The sequence below is a fragment of the Macadamia integrifolia genome, unplaced genomic scaffold (assembly GCF_013358625.1).
Source record: "Macadamia integrifolia cultivar HAES 741 unplaced genomic scaffold, SCU_Mint_v3 scaffold457, whole genome shotgun sequence".
NCBI lineage: Eukaryota > Viridiplantae > Streptophyta > Magnoliopsida > Proteales > Proteaceae > Macadamia > Macadamia integrifolia.
Window position 1 is genome coordinate 84329 of NW_024870456.1, and position 19300 is coordinate 103628.

Below are 19300 nucleotides of genomic sequence, written 5' to 3' on the forward strand. Positions count from 1 at the left end.
ATACTTTACTACTTTATAATAAATTGATCTTTTTGAAAGTAAACGAGGAAGTGGTATTTGGTGAGGTTCTTCAAGATGGAATCACTGCTTACGTTTTAAGATGGTGTTTGGTGTGAAAAACATTTGACACGTAGGTTCTGTTTGACTTGAAGAAGCTCTATAGAAATTGGCTTTCTCTGACTAACATGAAAGCTTGTTTAAGGTTTTTTATTTTATTTTTATCAGCTCTTCCCATTGTGGAAACCTACTAGGTGTATGAGCCTCCACCACTTGTAAATTAATTCACATTTCAAATTAAGGTGTTGAGTCTAGAGAGAGAGAGAGGATGCTGTTTGAAGATTTTGGAAGGGAATTGTAAGTGGGGAGCAGTAGTACGTAGTATGATTCCTATTTGGGTGTTCAATATGGATTAAGTGAAGCCAATCTTTTCTCTTCCCCATACACTAGACAAGGAGTTCCTAGCAAGATTTAGCCAAAAAAAGAAAAAAAACCAATTATAAATCCAAGGTTTTAAGGCATCCACTACCCATCAAACAAATCCTCTCTCTCTCTCTCTCTCTCATAGGCCAAGAGAAAGAGGAGAGGGAGGCGCATATGGAAAAATGAATGTGGAATTGGATTCTAGGACACTACAGTGACAAGCCATAGATTTTTTTTAGGAAAAATGTGTGGCACCTTAGACTGGTTTTTAGTTTAATATTTGGCCAATTTTATGAATATTAGTAATAAGCAATTTAAATGGATGCTCACGACAAGGATTCATTTGAACTTAATGCACACCTTTTTGGTTTTTAATAAACAAAAGAAGTGGGGATGCCTCTAGAAAGAGATGCGACGAATTTAGCCTTATCTTTTTTATTGCCCAATAAGGGAAAAAAAAAAAAAAAAAAGAGAGTATTTTAGACTTGAATGTAGAGGAAATGGCTGTGTTAAGCACAGTTCAAGTTATGGCTATCATATTGGCTGATACATATCGATATCGCCGCTGTCCAATATTGATACAATATCTTGATACATATATAGCAGTGGTATTGATACAGGAGATGGTAAAATGGTTCAAAAAAAAAAAAAAAATCGATGAATCGGTATTTCAAAGGCAAAACGGCTGATCCCGATTCTAATACCTAAGACCTTGTTGATGAGCTGAACTCCTCCCACTTTTACAAGAGTCTGAGCTTGTTTTTTCTATAAATAAGCTTTTCAATCAACCATTGGATGTTTAGGAAATGGTTTGCATTGAACACGTGTTAAATTTCATACTTAGATTCAATTATATACCCTTCCAACCCATGTATGCCCCCGTGCACCCTCTTGGTAGTCCATGCTACCTTAATTTTTCAATCCCTTATTTTGCCACTTGGCTAGTTTCATTTTGACGAAAACTTGATATGTGAACAAGTGCCTCGGGGTCACTAGTTACTCTTAGCTAGGGGATCCACCAAAGAACTTGCATCCTTTTTCTTCTATAATTTGAGGGGGGTTAAAAAACTCAAAAGGAGAAAAGATTCCCACAATACTAGTATGTGAGCCACTTTCGCACACCCCCTCACAACTGGAAGACTCAAAAGACGGAACCCTCAGACACCCGCATCAAAGAACAGGTGTCGGAGGGAACCCTCTCCAAAAATCAGAACCTAGAATTGCTAACATCAAAAGCAATTTAGGCTATGTTTAGTATGCATTTTCGGAATAGATTATGAGTCTAGAACACATTCTGCAGAAAGAAAATAAAGAAGAATGCGCTCTAGACCCAGAAACTATTTCTAGAATGCATACTAAACACAACATTTATTTCTTATAGTGTATAGACTACAGCCAGATACATCATCCAGATGATTCCTCCAATAAAAGGGTAGCCCAAAAGGGTTTATTATAATATAGAACAAGTATACACGTCTTCTCTGAAAAGTAGTCAAGCATAAGAATCTGTCAATGAATGCAGTATTGCACTAGTTGATACTTGATAGTGAATACAAAAGCTAAAAATTTATATAATTTAGTATCAACAACAAACAGGAAAACCAACAAAAAAGAAAGTGAATCATACTTGCTTCCTTCTGGAATGTTTCAACGCCGATAGCTATCCATGATTTTCACAAGAAGATAATAACAAGTTGGTTGCTGAGTCAGCAAGAGAGCAGCATAGTTAAGCATGAAGACTTGTCCTCTGAAATCCTAGTGATTGTAAATGGTAGTGGTACAATGAATCCAATCCCAGTGATATGGCCTCATTCATTGTATACCTCGCATGAAACAGAGAATCATCTCTAAATCCATAGTCCAGACAAGGATCAAGAAGCAGCAGCAGCAGATCCTGAAAACACATCTTAATAGAGAGTGGATTTATGATCTTACTTCAAACTCCCCTGCTCGTGTGAGAGCTCGGAAACCTTTGTATGGGGGGCTTGGTAAGTTCTTGAGATCTAGTTTATCTATTTGCAAGCCTGAGAGAGCAACACCCATGATTTTGAAATCGACTCGAAATGTTGGAAAAACATGCAACCGTTCCAAACCAGACTCCAGCACTAAGGTTCCAGACATAGATGGGGCTTTATCTTTTGGGATCCGCCCGATGGACCAGGAGCAGGTCTGCAGGAATATAAAAAAGGATAGATAAAATCCGTACCAGGAAAACATATCACACGCAGAAATTAAGATCTCTTGAACAATTTCATGAATCCTCCATGTAACCCAAAATATAACCTAAGAGGGGGTACCCAGCGTACGAGGCTCCCACCACTGCGGGGTTTGGGCAGGGTCATAATGTACGTAGCCTTAACCGTCACAACCACTAAGCTGCATGACGCAACCTTACTGTTGCACCAAGGTTCGCCCTCTAAAGCTGAAGAGCTATACAGCTCAACTAAGACTAAACTAAACCGAACAAAACCAAACCAAACCAAACCAAACCAAACTAAAGGGGATTGGCAATGTGAATCACTCTAGTTCATTAATTTAAAATGAAAATACATAATTATAATAGGAGCGATGGAAGAAGTAATCCATCCTACCTTTAGTCATGCACATGAAACATACGCAGGAAGATTCAGAAAATCGCCAATCAGACAAGATATCCCACTGAATAGCTGTAATTATAGCTGAGGCAGTGACAATGGCTACCTCTTGTCTGGGATCTGAGAGAAGCAACTACTGGAGGAGCCGGGGTAGCATAAATGGCAAAAGGATCTTGAGATGAAATACTTGGAACTGCCAGAGGTAAAGGTTGTTGTCTACTGGATGTTGCTGCTTGAGGTGGAGCTTGTTGTAAACTGTGTAACTGAGCTTCAAGAAACTTAAGATGTTTCTCTTTCTGGCCAATGAGTGCAAAAGCTTGGGCCGTATCAGCAGTAGTAGAAGCAATACCAGCAAGTTCATAGGGGAAGGTAAGGCCGCACTAATATAGTCGCGGTGGGAAGCCTCGCTGAGCGATGTGGGATTACGCATCCGCACAGTGCCACTGCCACATCGACACAACTTCTACCCCACTGCCCGGCTCTGATACCAGATTAGCGCCAGCACACCCACATAAACGCGTCTAGCAGGGGAAGGTAAGGCCGCACTAATATAGTAGCGGTGGGAAGCCTCGCTGAGCGATGTGGGATTACGCATCCGCAGTGGCAAGTTCCGGCTCCCCTTCTTCATACTGTCGATACAGCTTGGGAACTACATCAAAATGGTCAACTTCCTTGTCCTCGCATTGCTACTCTCATGGATGCAATCCCACATCGCTCAGCGAGGCTTCCCACCGCGACTATATTAGTGCGGCCTTACCTTCCCCTGCTAGACGCATTTATGTGGGTGTGCTGGCGCCAATGCCATTCTGAACGATTCTGTCTTCTGGTGGTGAAGAGTGCATAGGGCTTTGTTCCAAACACATGGTAATCTGTTGTGTAATGGATGTAATGGCATGGGTGTAGATTTGGAGGGTCGGTAGTTTGGAGGATGGCTGGAGGTCTATGGAACAGGATAGTAATGTAATGCATAGTCGGATCTTTACCTTGGATGATGTCCCTGTTTCCAAGTGGGCATCCAAGTTTGCTGATTTTCATGCCTGGATCAATGCTGAACTCCTTCAAGAAGGTGCTACCTCTGTCAGTGTTTTGACTAAGTTTGTTGCTCGGCTACAAGGCAAACTCAGAGAATGGTATTTAGCTCTTGGTGGATATCGAAAATTGCAACTTGTTCAACTCCCTGAAGGCTTGTGTCGATGTGGCAGTGGCACTGTGCGGATGCTAATCCCACATCGCTCAGCGAGGCTTCCCACCGCGACTATATTAGTGCGGCCTTACCTTCCCCTGCTAGACGCGTTTATGTGGGTGTGTTGGCACCAATCTGGTATCAGAGCCGAGCGGTGGGGTAGAAGTTGTGTCGATGTGGCAGTGGCACTATGCGGATGCGTAATCCCACATCGCTCAGCGAGGCTTCCCACCGCAACTATATTAGTGCGGCCTTACCTTCCCCTGCTAGACGTGTTTATGTGGGTGTGCTGGCGCCAATCCTGTGGGACCGTATGTCGAGAGTGTCGGCATACATACATGAGTGTCGGCATACATACATGTCTACTGTGTCGACATACATACATGTCTACTTAAAGATTACATACACACAAGCATACATAGTGTCGGCATACCTAAAGTCATACATCCATAAACACACATACTGACAAGCATACATACACTTAAAGTGACATATCATCATCTGAATCGGATGAACTGTTGACGGGGAAGAACGTAGCTTTATCAATGAGCCAATCATGATAGGCATCCATGAGAGTAGCAATGCGAGGATAAGGAAGTTGACCATTTTGATGTAGTTCCCAAGCTGTATCGACAGTATGAAGAAGGGGAACCGGAACTTGATGAGGTCGGATATCATTTACTGTGCACATAGTATGAAGAAGGTGAAGCCATTCCGAACGATGCTGTCTTCTGGTGGTGAAGAGTGCATAGGGCTTTGTTCCAAACACATGGTAATCTGTTGTGTAATGGATGTAATGGCATGGGTGTAGATCTGGAGGGTCAGTAATTTGGAGGATGGCTAGAGGTCTATGGAACAGGATAGTAATGTAATGCATAGTCGGATCAGGGGGATCGGACTGTGGGAGTAGAGAGGTGAAAAGATGAAACCAGGTTTCTACTGTCGGACCGTTGAGTACTGAAGCCCGATATCCTTTTATGGTAAAATACGGTGCTTCTATGGAACCTCCTTATGTTCCTCCTCCTACTCCAGTCTGTAAACCTCCTCCATCTGTCCAGATGCCTTCTCCTATAGTCCCTCCTTGTTGCATGTATACTCCAGGTTCTTCTGCCTCTACCTCTTTGCAGAATTTCCCTGGTCCTGCCGACTATGGTCCTGATTCTCATGGTATAAGACATGTATGGAAAGTCAAATCTCCTGTCTTGCCCACAGGACAACAAAAAGACATTTCTCAAGCTGAAGCAGCTTTGAATTGGCAGAATGAAAATGCCATTGTCCAAAATCAGTACCTTGAATGTATCCTTGCTTCGACACAGGACACCCAAGGCACTGTTGGCCGGCATACTCAGTTAATCCACTCCCTCAAGGCTGAGATGGATCAAGTCCATAATGAACTTGCTAGTATTGCTTCTACTACTGCTGATACGGCCCAAGCTTTTGCACTCATTGGCTAGAAAGAGAAACATCTTAAGTTTCTTGAAGCTCAGTTACGCAGTTTACAACAAGCTCCACCTCAAGCAGCAACATCCAGTAGACAGCAACCTTTACCTCTGGCAGTTCCAAGTATTTCATCTCAAGATCCTTTTGCCATTTATGCTACCCCGGCTCCTCCAATAGTTGCTTCTCCCAGATCCTTGCCACTTGAAGAACTAAAAGCTCTGCAGCGACAACAACGCAACTTGAAGACTATTGCTTCCAGGCAACAGCCCAGAAAAGTACCTCTGGAAACACCTTTTCCTCCACCCTTTCAGCCTTATCCCATGACTGTAACCTGTCCTGCACCATCACCTCCTATCCCTTCCTGTCCATCCCCTTCATCCTCACCTCCTAAAACTAAATCCAAACGGCATAACTGTCCACTGTAAGTGATGTCCAGGGACACAGAAAGCTGTCTTAGGTCTATCTTCAGGAACAATCCCAAGTTGCCAAAAACCCGCTTTAAGATCAAACTTGGAGAAGACAGTTGCAGAGGCTAACTGGAGTAACAGTGCCGGGCGAGTTGGTAGGGGGAACTTATCATCAGCCAAGAAGAAATTCAGAGGCCGATAATTTATCACCATTCTCATCTTACCACGGATCTGTTCTGTTCTTTTGTTCACATAGAACGCCTGACATGCCCATGGGGACACAGTTGGTTCTAACAATCCTTGAGCTTGGAGTTGTTGAAGTTCTTGTACTGCAAGGGCTAAATGATCTGGATTCATGCCAGGATGACTGGCCTTTGTAAATTGGTGTTTCTACTATTGATTTTCTTGGTGTTACTATTACCAAACGAACATATGAACTTCAGCCTCATATTGCTACATCTCTACAGCAATTTCCTGATGGTCCCCTGACAAAAAATCAGGTCCAGCAATTCCTTGGTATAGTCAACTACATGACAGAGTTTCTTCCTCAACAAATCAGACATACATCTGTGCTCCATCAACTCCTGAGAAAGAAAGCTCCTCCTTGGTCTTCTAAACACTCAGCAGCCATTCAAGCTCTAAAACAGCTATCTACAAACCTCCCCTGTTTACAGATTCTTTCTGATGGACGTCGTATTCTTCAAACTGTTGCTAGTGATACTCATTGGGGTGCAGTTTTACTTGAAGAAGCTCCTAATTCCAAATGAATCATCTGTGGTTATAAGAGTGGCTCGTTTAAACCATCTGAAGCTCACTATCATTCTACGTTTAAGGAAATTCTTGCAATCAGACGTGGAATTGAAAAGTTCCAGTTTCATCTCATTGGACATAGATTCCTCATTGAACTGGACATGTCAAGTTTCCCTCGCATGCTTGAGTTCCGGCAACGCACTCTTCCAAATGATCAACTTCTTCGATGGGCTCAATGGTTCTCAAAGTGGTCCTTTGACATCAAACACATAAAAGGAAAAGCGAATGTTTTGGCAGACTTCCTTTCTCGTCCCACCTCTCATTTTTCTGTAATCCCAATCCTTTATCCTTTAACCCCAGGTGCCTCTTCCTCATCTTCTTCGCAACCTCAGCCTCAACCCAGCCATAACCTTTGCTGTGCCATACCTCCTCAACTTCCTCCTGAAATCCTTCATACCTTAACCTACAAAGCAGTTCTTACCTATAGTACCCTTACAGCTCTTCAATTGTTAGAAATTGCCCTTCGTCGTGAAGGTCTGTTTCTTGATGGTTCTACTTTTCACCCAGACTTCCCCTACCTACGGGAACGATATGAGTCAGGAGATCCTACTGTCGGACCGTTGAGTACTGAAGCCCGATATCCTTTTATGGTAAAATACGGTGCTTCTTTGGAACCTCCTTATGTTCCTCCTCCTAGTCCAGTCTGTAAACCTCCTCCATCTGTCCAGATGCCTTCTCCTATAGTCCCTCCTTGTTGCATGTATACTCCAGGTTCTTTTGCCTCTACCTCTTTGCAGAATTTCCCTGGTCCTGCCGACTATGGTCCTGATTCTCATGGTATAAGACATGTATGGAAAGTCAAATCTCCTGTCTTTCCCACAAGACAACAAAAAGACATTTCTCAAGCTGAAGCAGCTTTGAATTGGCATAATGAAAATGCCATTGTCCAAAATCAGTACCTTGAACGTATCCTTGCTTCGACACAGCACACCTAAGGCACTGTTGGCCGGCATACTCAGTTAATCCACTCCCTCAAGGCTGAGATGGATCAAGTCCATAATGAACTTGCTGGTATTGCTTCTACTACTGCTGATACGGCCCAAGCTTTTGCACTCATTGGCTAGAAAGAGAAACATCTTAAGTTTCTTGAAGCTCAGTTACACAGTTTACAACAAGCTCCATCTCAAGCAGCAACATCCAGTAGACAGCAACCTTTACCTCTGGCAGTTCCAAGTATTTCATCTCAAGATCCTTTTGCCATTTATGCTACCCCGGCTCCTCCAATAGTTGCTTCTCCCAGATCCTTTCCACTTGAAAAACTAAAAGCTCTGCAGCAACAACGCAACTTGAAGACTATTGCTTCCAGGCAATAGCCCAGAAAAGTACCTCTGGAAACACCTTTTCCTCCACCCTTTCAGCCTTATCCCATGACTGTAACCTATCCTGCACCATCACCTCCTATCCCTTCCTGTCCATCCCCTTCATCCTCACCTCCTAAAACTAAATCCAAACATCCTCCCATAGGTGCCATAACCCCTTCCGGCAATGATGTGTTATCTGACCTTCTCACCACCCTAGCTCTTCATGACTCTCCCTCTCTTCCCTCTTTCATGAATACAGGTCCAGAACCTCCTCCTACCCCTTATCCTGCACCTCCGTATGTTGATGAGATGGATGGTGATCAGGAAGACCCTATGGTTCATAATCCAGAAATTCCTCAACCCCCTCCTGCTCCACAATTTGCACCTTTTCAAAACCAAGATCCCAAGCAGTTCTTTACCTTGTATGATGTCCCTGTTTCCAAGTGGGCATCCAAGTTTGCTGATTTTCATGCCTGGATCAATGCTGAACTCCTTCAAGAAGGTGCTACCTCTGTCAGTGTTTTGACTAAGTTTGTTGCTCGGCTACAAGGCAAACTCAGAGAATGGTATTTAGCTCTTGGTGGATACCGACAATTGCAACTTGTTCAACTCCCTGAAGGCCACTTCATCACAGTCCTATATCAAGAATTTCTTGGTCTTGTAACTTTTCAATTCCACGTCTGACTGCAAGAATTTCCTTAAACGTAGAATGACAGTGAGCTTCAGATGGTTTAAACGAGCCACTCTTATAACCACAGATGGTTCGTTTGGAATCAGGAGTTTCTTCAAGTAAAACTGCACCCCAATGAGTATCACCAGCATCAGTTTGAAGAATACGACGTCCATCAGAAGGAATCTGTAAACAGGGGAGGTTGATGATGAAATACTTGGAACTGCCAGAGGTAAAGGTAAAGACTGTAAGGTAGGGGAAGTCTGGGTGAAAAGTAGAACCATCAAGAAACAGACCTTCACGACGAAGGGCAATTTCTAACAATTGAAGAGCTGTAAGGGTACTATGGGTAAGAACTGCTTTGTAGGTTAAGGTATGAAGGATTTCAGGAGGAAGTTGAGGAGGTATGGCATAGCAAAGGTTATGGCTGGGTTGAGGCTGAGGTTGCGAAGAAGATGACGAAGAGGCACCTGGGGTTAAAGGAAGTTGTGTCGATGTGGCAGTGGCACTGTGCGGATGCGTAATCCCACATCGCTTAGCGAGGCTTCCCACCGCGACTATATTAGTGCGGCCTTACCTTCCCCTGCTAGACGCGTTTATGTGGGTGTGCTGGCGCCAATCTGGTATCAGAGCCGGGCGGTGGGATAGAAGTTGTGTCGATGTGGCAGTGGCACTGTGCGGATGCGTAATCCCACATCGCTCAGCGAGGCTTCCCACCGTGACTATATTGGTGCGGCCTTACCTTCCCCTACTAGACGCATTTATGTGGGTGTGCTGGCGCCAATGATTTAGTTTTAGGAGGTGAGGATGAAGCAGAGCTTCGAGAAGAGGTTGATCGTCGGGAGAGAGACATATCTGAACAGAGGCAGCAAGTCCAGTAACCGAACAGCACAACTCACCGGCGAAACTCAGATAGATAAAAAGACTAGTCGAGGCCGATAAGGACCCTCTTGGATCTAGTTCTCAGAGGCGGAGCAACCCGAGCCGTTACAGGGTATAAAAACGGCCTCTCCTAGGCCTGACAAACCCATCGCTCACAGGGTCTTGTTCTCTAGCTCGTCCAGATCTTGACAAACACTTCTCTCGCATGACAGACAGATTCCATAAAATTGGCGGCCTTGATGATGAAAACCTCAAGCAGATCTTTCTGAACTCACTTTCAGAACCTCTTAGTGCTGATACTCTCCAATTTCTGAGAAATCAGAATATCGATTGGCACCAGCACACCCACATAAACGCGTCTAGCAGAGGAAGGTAAGGCCGCACTAATATAGTCGCGGTGGGAAGGCTCGCTGAGCGATGTGGGATTACGCATCCGCACAGTGCCACTGCCACATCGACACAACTTCTACCCCACCGCCCGGCTCTAATACCAGATTGGCGCCAGCACACCCACATAAACGCGTCTAGCAGGGGAAGGTAAGGCCGCACTAATATAGTCACGGTGGGAAGCCTCGCTGAGCGATGTGGGATCTGTAAACCTCCTCCATCTGTCCAGATGCCTTCTCCTATAGTCCCTCCTTGTTGCATGTGTACTCCAGGTTCTTCTGCCTCTACCTCTTTGCAAAATTTCCCTGGTCCTGCCGACTATGGTCCTGATTCGCCAATCTGGTATCAGAGCCGGGCGATGGGGTAGAAGGCCGCACTAATATAGTCGCTGTGGGAAGCCTCGCTGAGCGATGTGGGATTACGCATCCGCACAGTGCCACTGCCACATCGACACAACTTCTACCCCACTGCCCGGCTCTGATACCAGATTGGCGCCAGCACACCCACATAAACGCGTCTAGCAGGGGAAGGTAAGGCCGCACTAATATAGTCGCGGTGGGAAGCCTCGCTGAGTGATGTGGGATTACGCATCATCACAGACAATGTAGCCATCCATGTCTCACAGGCTATGCAAAGATTTAGAAAGGAATTTTCAATCTTGCAATAGTTTGTTCTGGTCCTAATGATAAACTCACATTAAAGTCCAGTGAAACGTACAACAACATTCTGGAAGTATTACAGCAACCTCCACACACACATCAATTTGTTTACCTTATCAGCAAGGATGTTCACTGTTCCATGATTTGAAGTCAAATCTGCTGAAGCAACACAAGGAGGCAACTGAAAATGTACTGTCACATTGTCGATTGTCTTCCCAGGATCATCCCGTATTCCAACTAACACACTGAGACGACTTGTTCCAGCATCTGACGTCAGCTGTGGTCTTACATATAGAGGAGTGTGTTTCAACTTCTTAATCCTGTAACAGTAGAGATGTAATCATGGAGCTGGATAGGCAGGAAAAATCAGAATACACTTTAAACTTTTGTATATACCTGTAACTCATGAGCTTAAACTCTCCATCAGGAGGCACAAAAGAAAGAATTTGATTTGATTCCCATGGTCGAAATCTAACGCAAGGATGAAATCTCACATCATTCAGAATGGATGGATTAGCAAATGAGAGAGTCAAATCTGGAAGACCTGAGAGATGGGAGTTCACTTGAACTTCACCATATATTTCACATTTCACAAGGATGCCATCCCTGAATAGCATAAGAAATCAAGGAAATTATTTAGCCATATAACCACAAAATCACTCCTTACAAACATATAATATGTGCTTCTTAATTCGCATGGCATGCCAGTGTTTTTACAGGAAAACAGATCAAAGAAATAATTCTCCATTTGCCTTTTTGAAGATGGAAAATATAATCCAACATGCATGGGGTGCACCTGAGCAGATAAAAATTGATAAAAGGCATGCAACTGAAGATTTAAACTTGAAAGGTTTGGTTCAACGAACCAATAGTGAGCAGCAAAAGGAAAAGGGAAAAACTTAGTCCACCCAACATGTGAAACACGGAGTAAATAATCAGAACTTCAAACATCATCTTTACCAACGGCAAAATCATGATTAATAAAATTAGAGGATAAAGCATATTCTGGACACAAATGCATGTTTAATAAATAACACATCTACAGTTACCATAAGGATCATATGGAAAAGCTTGCCGAAACATGTATTTCACAATTCAAGGAAGAATTAAACATAGGTAAAGCCTAGTGCTAAACAAGAGTTGCTGTTAGATTGTCAAGCCCTTGTGAAAAGCACCGTGAACTTAGTCAACAAACAACTTCAAAAGAGAAAAGTCATAACTAACTACTTCTGCTGATAGACAACCGATTAAACATTCTAATTAATTCATCAGAGTATGAAACTTTTTGCATGTTCCATGGTATCTTCCATCAATCTACTGTTAAGTGCCCAGTACAAGTCAGACACATTGGAATTAGGGCAAAAAAGAGCCTATTGTCCTCCTTCTCTCCCCCCCCCCCAAAAAAAAAAAAAAAATAGAGAGACTATCATACAGCTTAGAGCTCAAAAGAGTACTACCATGGTCAAAGAGTTCAAAAGAGCAGCAACTATAACACTCAAGAAGGGGCCACAGACAACTTGTCCATGAATACCATGTTAGATGTCTACAGTTTGCCTCCTTGTGCATGGATTGAAACATTATCAATTAAGATGGTGATTGGGGAAAAAAATTTGTTGCAAGTTCTCAACAAAAAAAAAAAGGGAAATTTACATCCACCACCCCTCGCATTTTCCCTAATTACATCATCCCCCCTCGCGTTTCGTTTTTTACATTTAAACCCAAAAAACTAACACCGTGAGACTGGTGTTAGTTTTGAGATTGAAAAGACCTAACTACCCTTCACAGATATACCTAACCAATTATACCCTTGGAGAGAGAGAGAGAGAGAGAGAGATATGTAATCACCCATAGCAAGTCATCAGCAACCACAACCAAGAAAGGAGAACTTGTGGAAAAGGGAAGGGAAGCTGGGTCGAGACAAAAACAGTAAGAGGAATTTGGGTCCGAATGAGATTCAAGAGGAGACCATCGGGATAGCTACTGACCCAGATCAGACAGCAATCAAACCCAGAGCAGAAACGAAGCAAAAGAGATTCAAAATAAAAACAAAGGAAACTGAAGGTGAACCAGTGATTACAGCAGTGAGTTGGCTTGCATCTATTCCCTCAGTAACCTGTTCAGCAGTCGAAGCGGATCGGAACCCATTTGGACCCCGCATCCCTGTGACCAGTGTCACCAGTGAAAATAACCCCATTTCTTCACATCCCCCTTGAAAAGAAAGCACAACCAGAACTCAGAACTGTGTTTCAACAAACAGAGACACAACCACAAGTGAAGGTAAAAAGTAAGAGAGATGAGGAAGAGGAGGACAGGAGATTGATCGATGATGAGAAGCAAAAGCATGAGAAATTCTAAGCGCATACCTGAAGATGTTTAGCGAAGATTTAAGGTCTCATCCAAAAAATAATCCGCCAAATTGTTGTCTTCATCAGCTCTGTGCAAAACCCCCAAAATTTGCAGTTCAACAGAGAGTAAATTGAAACCTAAGAGAGAGAGAGAGAGAGAGAGAGAGAGAGAGAGAGAGTTACAACTTGAAGATCGCCTAATGCAGGAGTTGATTACAAATAACTAACTCTGCAGTTTATAACCCCAAACAATACAAATAGGAGCAAGAAACAAAAAAATAATACCATCAAATAAACCCCCAAGGATACAATACCCATATAGGAGCAAAACCAGCCCAAAACCCAACCCGATAGTAGAGAGAAAGGCCTTCTATAGAGTTGGAGAGAGAAAGGTGCGGCCAGTTCTGTGGGAGTCCGATTGAGCTGTACTTTTGGGTGTAGATAGTCCCTAGGGAGGGCACAAAAACCCCAAAATATGAAGGGCTTCTAACTGCTGGTTATGGAGTAACGTACTTTCTTGATTTTCAGACCTAAGAGAGAGAATGTGAAGAATTCTGCAGGAACATCAAATTGTCTTCTTCAAATAACCTTCAAGAGAGGATCGATTGATCTTCTTAGAGTATAGAACCAGTCCTCCAAAGGATCTGTAGATCAGATCTCAAACTTGGGTAGCAATGAGGGTCAATTGGCTTCAAGAACAAGAACTCTTTGGCTGGCTGATTCTGATTTTGTATGCTTCAACAGGTCTGAACTTCTAATAACAATAAACAGAAAATAAAAATAGAAAAAGAAGAATCGATTGAAGGTTGAGAAGGGTGAAAGAATAAAAGAATGGGTATCTCACCCCTCAGGTTTTGGGTATCACACCCCTCAAAGGTTTAGGCATCTCACCTCTCAATAACAGTTTTTTCAGCTAAAGAGTAATCACTCAATAATTCATTCATTCAAATCTCCAATTATGAGTACATAGGCTCCTCTATTTATAGATGGCAGAATAGCAATCAAACTACTTAGGAGCTAGTTTCCCAATAGGACTAGACATTTCTACTACAACTAGGAGCTAGTTTCCCAATAGGACTAAACACTCCTCCTACAACTAGGAATTCAAAATAGGACTAGGACTTTACTTTATGACTCCAACATGGAGTAGAACTAACTAACTAATAGTCCATATAGGACTTTACAACCGACCAATGGCCTAATGGGTCTTTATTGAATTAAATAACAACTAACTAAACTAATGAATTAAATCCCGTTTTTCTACCTTCTACCCATATTTTAGGCTCATTAAAGTGGCCCATTTCAAAGAAAACCCATGGGATCAAAGGCCCAACACATATATAATACAACCCAAGGCTTATTTGCAATAAAATAAGCCCAAGTGACTTATCTACATCATCGCCGGATTGGAGTTATTCTCCTCGCAAATCGCCGGAGATATGTAGGGTGCCGGAGAGGAAAGAAGTGATTGTCGGAGAAGAAAGAGGTGAGATGGAAGATGATGTTTTTATTGAAAGGGTAAAAGGGTCAAATACATCAAGGAAGGGTACTAAGGACATTAACCAAAATATAGCTGCACTTAACGGATTGACCCCCAAAAGTCGCTCACGGTGTTAGTTTTTTGGGTTTAAATGTAAAAAACCAAACGCGAGGGGGGATGATGTAATTAGGGCAAACGCGAGGGGTGGTAGATGTAAATTTCCCTAAAAAAAAAAAAAATGTATTCTATCTTGTAATAATCATGTTGTTTGACTGACTCACTGTAGAGGAACAGAAATGGGCCAAACTAGCTTAAAACAATTGGTAGTTCCCAATAAAAATAATCCTTCAACAATCTGAACTTAATTGGATCTGAATTTCAACGCAATATAAAACATCCAAATTGTTAGAGATAGAGACTGAAACAAGAACTTTATGAAAAATGTAATGTATGGACCTGCTTATGATTGCATCCATTTCCTCAACAAGATCAACATAAACTTCATTGCTTGCATGCTTCAGGTCTGCCGTTCTCCAAGGGACACAAGATGCCGTTGCGCCTGGAAGGGTGTTGCTCACATTGGAACTGTTACCAGTCACAACACTCAACATTTTGCTAACAATATTTGGGGGAGCTATCATCTCCCTCAAGATGTTTGGTTCTGTTGTGAGAGGGAAACCATTGTCTATCATCTCATCAAGAAGCTGCAAGATGTACCAAATAAAGCTGTCATTATTTATATCTCAGGCAGCTTGAAACAATTCCGGGAAACTTATGTGGTCAAAACAAACACCAAAAGTACAAACGTGAAAGGCCTTTCATAACAGATAAACCAATCAGCAAAGATTTCTTAAAGATTTTGTTTATCCAATTACAACCACAACTGAAATGATGCTGATAAAACAATAATAGTGATAAAAATAACAATAACAGAAAAAGAATAACAGGAGTCCAAGTCATGTGCCACATAATATGAATAGAGGTCAAAGTAGAAGTCAATAGGTAGACCTAAAAAGCCTGAGATTGAACATGTACAAGATGTGTGCCATCAATCCAAAATCGATTTTCCAGTCAACTACACTCAACTGCTTCACACAAACCACCCCCTCTCCCCCCCCCCCCCCTTTTCTCTCCCCAGGGACGAGAGAGAATAATTCAACTGATCCAGAAACATAGCACATCCAGAAGAAGACTGCACATACATATAAAGGCTTTATTAGGAGCAAGATTCAAGAACTCATTTCTTTTCGATGTTTCGGATGTTTTGAAACCACCAAAATTTCATCGAAATGGTGTACTTTTTCCTATGTATTTCGCTGGTCATTTTAGGGGGCTAATGGCTGAAGTGGCCGAAATTAGCGAAATGAGGAGAAAAAAAAAAAACCCCCGAGATGGCCGAAATTTCGACGAAATAGTACATTTTTTGGGCCGAAATTATGTACTTTTATATTTCGTATGCCATTTTGTCTTGGTAAAAAAAAAACACCAAAAGATCCCAGATTTCGGCGAGTTTACAAACCTTGATTAGGAGATGTTACGAGAAATCACTACCTTAAAAGTAAAGATAAATCAGCATATGCTTCTTTTCTTCCGTCTTTTTATACATGTCTTCTTAAATTAGTAGAAAACCAAAAACTTCTAGATGGATACATGTAAGCAGAAAAGCCTGGCAATTCAGCACAGATGAAGCACACTATTTTCCCATCAAGAAACAATTTCAGGTTGCATTTTCATGCAACATGAATCCTTAGAAGCTACAATCAGCAACCAAAGAAGGCACACACAAATACCTCATAAACAATAACAAAGTTGTCCTTGATTAGATCTTCATTCAAGCCTCCCAGATAATCTACAAGGACATCTGCCACTCTACAAAGAAACTTGAAACAAAGAAAATATAAGTCAGTGAGTATTTCATTACCCTTCAAAGGGCATATAATGGTGAAGATGAGCCGTATTAATAATTCAGAGTAAGCCCACTAACTCTTCAACTCCCTGACAAATTAGAATAAAGCTTTAAAAAAGTTTTCAAGAAGGGGAAAAAAAAAGATGCAAATTTCAGTAGTAGCTGTAGCCTATGCAAACTTAAAACCCTAGATCCTGCTAAAAAAAAATTTGTGTTCTGAAGCTATTTGCAGCAATTGATATTCATACAAGTATAAAGGTATACCAGAGAAGAAGGTTGATATGATTATGATGATTGTGAGCACTGGATAAGGAGAGACTCCTAGGACAAAGTACAATACAAGTTTAGTGCCTGCTATTCCCCCTCTAACCTCTAATACGAAGAGTTTTGGATCAGAAGATAAGAATGTTATAAGCTTGGAAACCATGGGAGAATCCTAGTAGTTGCCCAACTAGTTGAGGAACAATAAGTAATTAATATAGACCTTATACTAGAGGATGTTTTCCAAAGTTAACTAAATACCCAATGTGAGTAACATCTGAACAGCAGTTTCCATTACAACTGACGTGCCACATCGATGCCCGGATGAGGTGATAAGTAGACAAGGGCTCTCGTACAATAGACAAACACGAGTAAAGAATCTAGCCCAAAAGCGTAGGATTAGACTAGCATTGTGGAACATTGGATTCCTTAATGGGTAAGAGTTTGGAGTTTGTAGATGCTATGAGGAGAAGAAGGATTAATATTGCTTGTATTCAAGAGTCTAGATGGAAAGGCAAAAAAGCTACGGTGTTGGACAACTTCAAACTCAGTATTCAGGAGATCAAAGTAATAGAAGTGGTGCGGGCATAGTAGTGGACAAAGATCTAAAGAATGATGTAGTTGAAGATTCGGATATCGGATTATATCCATCAAGCTTGTGTTGGAGAAAGAGGTATTCAATAGTATTAGTGCTTATGCTCCCCAAGTAGGCTTGGATGAAAGCAGCAAGCACAATTTTGGGAACACATGGATGGATTAGTGCAAAGTTTCGGCTAAGGTGAATCGATTATTATAGAAGGTGACCTCAATGGACACATTAGGAGGGATCATAGAGGATTTGAAGATGTGCATGGAGGTTCCCGACTTGGGGAGAGGAATGAAGAGGGGATCCCAGTTTTAGACTTTGCGTCACCTATGATTTATCCATTGTGAACACTTTCTTTGAAAAGAGAGAGTAGCACTTAATTACCTACAAAAGTGGGCATCATACAAATAGATTTCTTCCTAACTAGAAGGTCTAACAAATTATTGTGTAAGGATTGTACGGTTATACTTAGGGAGAGCCTAACTACTCAGCATAGATTAGTGGTCATGGATATATGCCTCACTACGCAGAACCGTAAGAAAGGTGGGCCTATTTTCCCTAGGATAAGGTGGTGGAGGATAAAAGGAGATACTCTGAACACTCCAATAAAAAGTAATTCATTTCCAATTTGAACACTCCAGAAAATTGCAAAGTATAGATGAGAAAGGTGGAGGGAAATAGCTAGAGACAGCAGTCTAGAAATCACTCTTTCAGGTGATTGAAGTCTTGAAAAAAATGAAAGAAACAGGCCTTCGAATGTGGTGAGGGAGAGTAATAAAAAAAATGTGGTATTGGATCAGGATCTTGTCTTGAGCATCCAATCAATACATCTTTAAGAGAAGAAACATTTGATAGAAAATCTAATCAATGTCGGTGTTTTATTGATCATACCCATGTCCTAACGATCCTAAGGACTTACATTACAATGGTAAGAGAGAAATAGTTAGAAATAAACCTTCAACAGTCGAGGATTTTAACCATAAGTAACAGTTACAATGATATCCAGGCCAAGAAATAAACATGGAAACTTACCTCAATTCCCATCAAAGGTGGCATCTCAACCTGTGTGCATGCTAAGAATGTGACCCCCTCACGAACAATTTGGAAAAGGTAGTGTGTTGGTGATGCAATAACTGGTAGAAGCTTTGAGCCAATGCGAACAAGCAAAGAAAAGAAAACAAAGTTCATAAAAATCACAATCATTAAGGCTCCTCTGATTGGATGTAAAATATTTTAGGAAGAGGCTACTAATAGCTCAACAGAAACTAGTTTCATTTGATAGTAGTTGAACACTATTCCTACCCACTCCCCCCCCCAACAACACACACACACACACACACACACACACACACACACACACACACACACACACACACACACACACTTTCTAGTAAAATCTAAGTAATTTTGTTGAATAAACGAAACAACAAATTTAGTAACTCCATTCAGGAAGTTTTTGACTTGGTTATACAGTGTTGGTAGTGATTACAAAAGATTACATTTATTTTTTGTTTTGAATTTAAATTTAACATCCAACCAGAAAGAACTTTTATCTCATAAAAATGGAATCAACCACATATGAAGAAATAGGTCAGTATTTTATTTTGGGGGAGGACGGGGGTGGTACCTTAAAGGAGTCGCCCTGTGAGATGGCTTCTTCCCAAAACCAAGCACATATGGACCTATCCACTTTATGCCCAGTTAACTGCTTCTCGAGCATTACCTCCCTGTAGATCCCAGAAGGCAGAATTTTGCAGTCAACCAATCCATTTCAATAATCTAATTTATTCTTCAAATTAAACGAAAGTAGAAGAAACAAATTAAACGAAAGTAGAAGAAGAAATAAATGGGCACGGCATCAACTAACTACTGGATCAAGCGACAAAAAATTAAAGAGGAACAACATAAGCTTCAATTTTATTTTATATATATATATATATATATTTTTTTTTTTTTTTTTTTTTTTTTT

At 41.6% G+C, this 19300-nt stretch overlaps 1 protein-coding gene across 2 annotated transcripts in view; it reads right to left on the reverse strand.

The window, feature by feature from the left end:
- Window positions 1–1836: 1836 nt before the first annotated feature.
- Window positions 1837–19300, reverse strand: part of LOC122068775 (AP-3 complex subunit mu) — a 17905-nt gene continuing 441 nt past the window's right edge. Inside the window, exons 2-9 of one of the 2 annotated variants that reach the window (XM_042632666.1) lie at window positions 18959–19058; window positions 18364–18474; window positions 16369–16458; window positions 15035–15282; window positions 11150–11359; window positions 10866–11073; window positions 2356–2589; window positions 1837–2243 (exon numbers count right to left, since the gene is read on the reverse strand). In XM_042632666.1, the coding sequence (XP_042488600.1) occupies window positions 2229–2243; window positions 2356–2589; window positions 10866–11073; window positions 11150–11359; window positions 15035–15282; window positions 16369–16458; window positions 18364–18474; window positions 18959–19058 (1216 nt within the window). In that variant the 3' untranslated portion in view covers window positions 1837–2228. Of the gene's footprint in view, window positions 2244–2355; window positions 2590–10865; window positions 11074–11149; window positions 11360–15034; window positions 15283–16368; window positions 16459–18363; window positions 18475–18958; window positions 19059–19300 lie in introns of those variants that run through there. The other variant, XM_042632667.1, reaches the window with a different exon arrangement.